The sequence below is a fragment of the Borostomias antarcticus genome, assembly GCF_949987555.1.
Source record: "Borostomias antarcticus genome assembly, chromosome: 6".
NCBI classification, from domain to species: Eukaryota; Metazoa; Chordata; class Actinopteri; order Stomiiformes; family Stomiidae; genus Borostomias; species Borostomias antarcticus.
The window spans coordinates 2,478,587-2,484,796 of record NC_140239.1 but is presented as its reverse complement, the minus strand read 5'-3'; the positions used below and the strand labels follow the sequence as shown (position 1 = coordinate 2,484,796).

Sequence of the window (6,210 nt, the reverse complement as noted above, 5' to 3'; positions counted from 1 at the left end):
TCAGGAAACTGCTTTTAAATCAAGACTGAAGACTTTTCTTTTTGCCACTGCTTTTTATTAAATCAAATAATAATTAATTCATACACTGCACTGTAACTTTTATTCCTGTATTTTATTTTTCCTGCATTTTGTTTTAATTGTCCTTTTTTGCATTTCGTTTTATATGACCTTTTATGTGTTGCACTTTGTCTTAATGCTTTTAATGTCTCATGTAAAGCACTTTGAATTGCTTTGTTGCTGAAATGTGCTACAAATAAACTTGCACTGCCTGAGGATCTTTCATCTCTGGGCTGACGGTGAATGCTCAGCCCAATGCTACATGCCTCATTGCTTTTGTCTTCTGCAATGTTTATGGAAAAAGGCTAATTGAAAGGTCTTAAAATCGGTCTAAAGGAGTCTTTCATTATACTGTACACCACAAGTTCACATCCCCTAAGGAAACACTGGTTATCACCCGTTCATTATTTTGTCTGCAATCAGTAATTTAGTGACACCAACAGCATTTTTGTGTCATATTGAGAATAGAATCAGTAAAGCAGCAATACAGACTAGAATAGATAATAAAATGATTTTATTGTAAAACGTCACTTGAAATAACACTATATGGATGGTTTACATACACAGACAAACCATTAAAAAAACATTTGCTGAATAAACATTTGATAAAAGCATAAAAGCAAATCAAGAATCAATATTAGCATATCTGGACCTTATAGTTATTGCACATCCGAACACACAATGTCTACTCAGTGTATGAATTACACAATCTACCACACATCCAATCATCGACCCAAATAAATACATTGTTTTGTATAAACAACAAGTTTACCATATATAACAATTCCACTGGCATGGAATATATTAATTACAATGTACACTATGTGCTTGGGCTTTGTTTTTAAGATACCAGAGAAATTGAAATGAGTTTGACGTTTTCATTGTTGATTGTGTTTGGTGTTCCTGCTGGGTAATCTTGTTCCCGTAGATCTTGGAGCCATCATCCCTTCCGATGTTCTCTCCAGCTCTGTTCTCAACCAGCGTTTCTTCCTGGGAGATAAGGAGAGAGGAGGACAGCCATTCATACCAACAACTCTACATTACAGGGGTGGCTGTAGCTCAGTTGGTAGAGCGGGTCGTTCAATGATCGAAGGGTCAGTGGTTCGAATCCCAGCTCCGACTGTCCACATGTCGAAGTGTCCTTGAGCAAGACACCTAACCCCAAATTGCTCCCAATGAGCAGGTTAGCACCTTGCATGGCAGCTACCGCCATTGGTGTGTGAATGAGAGGCCGTTGTAAAGCGCTTTGAGTGCCGCTAAGGTGGAAAAGCGCTATATAAGTGCAGTCCATTTACATTTGGTGTCAAGGCACAGTGCCAAGGTGAGTAATAAACGTCAGCTCTGGGTTTCGAGTGAAAGATGTGAGCAGAAAAAAAAAAAGGCTCACGACAAGACACTTTTAAGGTTGGATTGAAGGTGATTGTATGAACGTTTGCTACGGGTTTGTGGGTGCTTATGCTTACCTCATTTACTTGGGAGATGCAGGCCTTCGGAGTGCGTTTCGCTCCATGCGGTTGATGTAGTCAGCCACCCACTTGCTCTGGTTGGGGTGCGGAGTGCACAGTTTCACCCCCGTCTTAGTCGTGAACCTATAAAGACATAAGCGATCGATTAGACCTGACAAAACTATTGAATTCAGGTCAATGTCACACAAAGTTGTTTACTAAGTAACCAGGTTATGCTCTCGAGTGCTGGCAGAGAAACACTATTCTCTGGAACGTTCTAGACCAGTGATGAGGTGAGTACAGATATTTGGGACTGCGGTATGCTAGCCCCTCTTGGATGTCACAATATCTTTAACATGATCCTTGTGTGGTGTTAATGTCGAATGGCTGAAGATTGACACTCACACTGTGGCGTCGATGTCACAGCCGGCCTTCGTGGTCTGGAGGTGGTAGGCGACGATCTTGTATCTCCGGGGGAAGGGCTTGTCCGTGGTGACCAGGCAGCAGTCCACTGGCACTTCGGAGAAAGCTGGAGAAGAGAAGGAGGGTGAAATATGAGGATATTTGGAGATTGAAAGAAACAGTAGAACATTGTAGGGGTGAGACAAGAGGGAGGGAAAGAGAGTGAAAATATGGTCACAGAGGAGAGAGAGAGAGATTTCCCGGGACCGTCATCAGGAATGATTAATGTTCCAATATTATCTTTGTGTCTAGTGTATTTTAAAGGCCAATTTACAAGAAATCAACTGTATCTCTGGAAGAGTTTTCCCTAGTTGCGGTTTCACATTGGTCATAGGGGAAGTGATTGACAGGCACAGGTTTTTAGTGAGAGTTTCCTCTGAAGCCAAGGTCCTGGCCCCTTCCTTCTGGCAGTTTCTATTTCTGATTCGTTTTAGAAAATGTCTCTTCTCTTTCTGCCCTTGATATCTCTGCAACTTTCAGTTGCACTCTGGATCCTGTTTTCCCATGGTCAGTGAGCAACTCAACCACAGTATTGTACAGTAACTCATTGACGAATCAGAAAACTGTACATACAGTCCAGCCTAGGTCAAAGAGTGAAATAGTGCCTGGAGTGTTAGGTGTGTGTGTGTGTGTGTCTTACCTGCTGCATAGCCCAAGCAGATTGTCGTGATGAAGAGAAGTGCAGCAACTCGAGATGCCATTCTGCCTTTGTGTGTGTTGAGTTTTAAGCCAGTTGTTCCAGGTGTGTGTGTGTGAGGAGGATGATCTGAACTCCGGTGGTGAGGCCTATATATAGGCCCAAGTACACACCCCTGGGCCCACAGGTAACTTTCACTTTCCGTCTGAGTGGGTGAAAGGGAAAGTCTCCTCCTCCATCCGGTAAACTTGAGCAATTATGTCTAACACTCCCCAGACATCAATCAATCAGTGTTCACCCACATCCACTCTCTTTCTCAATCCCTCATCTCTCACCAACGCGCTGGTCGAACTCAGACAACGGTGGGCAGGCCGGTCCACCTCCAGTGGCCTGCATATCTCTCCTCATGATTAAACATTCACGATTCCTTCATTTGTCACATGCAGCCTAATGTCCAGTCACAGTGAAATGTTGCTGCCGGCTCCAAGGTTATGGTCATTACAGATGAACTCCAATACTCAATTTATAAATGACACAATAAAGACCATTTCTATACAGTATGTAGATAAGATCAGATAAGTAGGGTAGCCTACCTATGTTTCGCAATGCGTTTTTTTGCTGTCCGATTTCACATCAGCCCATTTCTTTTTTTATTTCAGCAATTGTGCGCCCTTCTCCTGATACTATCTGCACGGGTGATCGCGTCCCATGCTTCATTCTTTTGTGTTGCTTTCTAGCCACTGCTGACACTACTGAATATGACCGCCCGTCTATTGTTGACCTCCTCCAGCAGTAGGCTACCTCCACTTTAGCACTGCTGAAGCTTTTTCTTCTTTTGGCCGGCGCCCCATCAGATTTATGCTTTGACATGATCACTATCCTGCAGAATTGTCTCACTGTTTCGCAGCACCTGTGCCAGTGGTGGCATGTCCTTATATGGAGCTTCCGGGCGGCGTTCACGCATGTTCAGTTCAAGTCAAGTAACCCAAGTCAAGTAACACTTTATTGTCTTTACAGAGATTTTGCTTGGGCTACCCGCGCTGACAGCCAAACATTTAACATCAAAACAGACAGAGACATACAATAAATAAAAAGTGTATAATACAGCAGCAGGAATAAGTCCAATCATATGAACAGTGGACAGTGAACAGTTTGAGAAGAGAAGGCAGGTCCAGCTTTCCTTAGAAACGTTCTTAGGAAGACATTTAAGAACAGAACTTAAGAAGATATTGGTGAATGAGGCCCATTGTGCTTAGAGATAGCATTACGTCATAGGTTGTGCAATGCCTTACCCGTGAAGACAGAATTATCTGGAATATTTACAGTGTCAGATATATCTGGTGACTCAGTGTGCTACTAACCGTTTTCTGCATCCCCTAGTGCCTCTCTCTCTCCCTCCTATCCTCTAACCAGGTCCAGTGTCAGCTGCGGAGCTGTGGATATCGTAATATTTAGTACACACACACACACGTACACACAGACACACATCAGTCCACATCTGGCTTAGGCCTGGACCTGATGCTCTTAGCCTTTCTTGCTCTGAAAATTTAATTTAATGTAATTTATTGTTCTTTAAATGTTCTTAGCCATTAGACAAATATATTCCAGGAGCTTGCCCCAGGTTGCCTGTTTCAATATCTGTGTGGTCTGTATGGCTCTATGTGCTACTAACCCTGTTCTGCCTTCCCTCGGCCTTCCCTCTCCCTAGTGCCTCTCTCTCTCCCTCCTATCTTCTAACCAGGTCCAGTGGATGCCCCACTGTCACCAGCAGACCTCCCGGAGTCCGATAGATACCCCCGTGTCTGCTGTGGATGTCGTAGCATGTCCGTAGAATGTTCTCTCTCCTATGATGCTTTAAGCCTCTCTTACTCTGAAATGTAATTTAATGTAATGTATTGCTTTATAAATGTTCTTAGCCGGTAGACAAACATACTCCTGGAGCTTGCTCCATCGCCTTGTTGAGAGGGGTCAGGGAAATCTTTTTACAGCTCACTTATCTGGCCCCCGGGTGATACTGTTTTTTTGCTTCCCTCTGGAATATGTAGGGGTGGGTCGTATGCCCACCTCCCTTGTTCTCTGTAAAGCGCATAGTGTTGCCTCTGGGTATGAAATGCGCTATACTAATAAAGCTTTGATTGATTGATTGATTGATTGATTGATTGAACCTCTTAACAATGTGCTAGTAGAAGCACCTAGGGCATACAGAAATTACAGCTGTGAGTCTGTTTGAGTAAGTCTTGATCAGCTTTGCACATCTGTACGCGGCAATTATCGCCCATTCTTCTTTGCAAAATTGCTCCATCAAGTTGGATGGAGCCATTTTTAAGTCTTGCCACAGATTCTCACTTGAATTGAGGTTAGGGTTAGAAGAAAATTGATTGTACAAGAGCTTATTTTAGAGTTTCACAGCAAAGGGGTGAGTACTTATGCGATCAATTATTTCCTGATTTCTAATGAATTGTCTCTTATTATAGAGTATGTTGTGTTTATCAGTGACAAAAAACAACAAGTTAAATCCATGTGAAAAAGCCCAAGGGCAAAGAAACCATACAGTCAGTCAACACTCAAAAAACTCCCTTAGTACTATCAACTGCTGAAATTCCACATTTCCCTCAGGGGTGTGATTAAAGTAGCTTATCTAGTACAGGTGGTGTTTGTTGCTGAATGGTTGGATGGTGATGGTGCATAGCTGGCTTTGATATCCTGGATTTAGACAGGACCCACACAGCCAGAACACGAGAGACTGTATATTATGTCAACCATGCATTCAGGGGGAGACTCCCTTAAAGGAGTACACGCTGTCTCTCATAGGGGCTTGTGGGTCACATGGTTTCTGCATGGCTCCTTTAATGACTGACTTCTGATGGGTATGAAAGAGCTCAGGTCTGATCATGCCCATCAATGTGTGTGTGTGTGTGTGTGTGTGTGTGTGTGTGTGTGTGTGGAGTCATGTGATTTACTGGAAATCGGGCAGAATTTCCTCGGTAGTCTCTACTGTTCACCAGAAGCTGTATATCTGTACCAGGCTGGACATCTTCAGTGCAAACAGAGTCAGTGGACCATCCTTGTGTGGACGTACGGTAGAGATGGAATAGATATTACCATCATTATCATGGATGGGTGATAATTGAAATAGTGTATTTGTGATTGAGGTGATTAATCATATTATACAGATTTTTTTTAAATAGACTATCTAATTAATAGATATTTAATTAGATACTTAATTATATCTATCTATTAATAGATATTTAATAGAATACCTAATAAATCTAGGATCCAGGTTCCATAGACAACCTCTTGATCCCGTCTCTTATAATACATGTATTTGTGAAGAGTAAGTGAACTGAGAGAACTGTACATACCATCAGCAAACCCAGATAGCAAGTGGATCTGGGCCATATACAGGCCAGATCTGGCCCTTGTGGCTTAGTTCCGGCCCATATATGGCCCAGAATCATTACACATCCGCTTGCTATCTGGGAAGCCTTCTAAAAGAACCAGTTACACCAGTCCAGTCCCAGTACTAGAACAAGGAGACTTTGTTTGTTTGTTTGTTTGTTGTTTGTTTGTTTGTTTGTGTGTTTGTTTTACACATAAACATGATGTGTT

At 42.5% G+C, this 6,210-nt stretch overlaps 1 protein-coding gene across 1 annotated transcript; it reads right to left on the bottom strand.

Annotated features, from left to right (window-relative positions):
* Nucleotides 1-1,525: 1,525 nt before the first annotated feature.
* LOC311310173 (C-C motif chemokine 5-like) lies at nucleotides 1,526-2,665 on the bottom strand (the record flags this gene model as incomplete). The annotated part of the gene is made up of 3 exons (XM_084439597.1): nucleotides 1,526-1,646; nucleotides 1,908-2,031; nucleotides 2,605-2,665. The coding sequence occupies 3 exons, from the start codon at nucleotides 2,663-2,665 to the stop codon at nucleotides 1,526-1,528; spliced, it is 306 nt and encodes a 101-aa protein (XP_084295723.1).
* Between the last annotated feature and the right edge of the window lie 3,545 nt (nucleotides 2,666-6,210).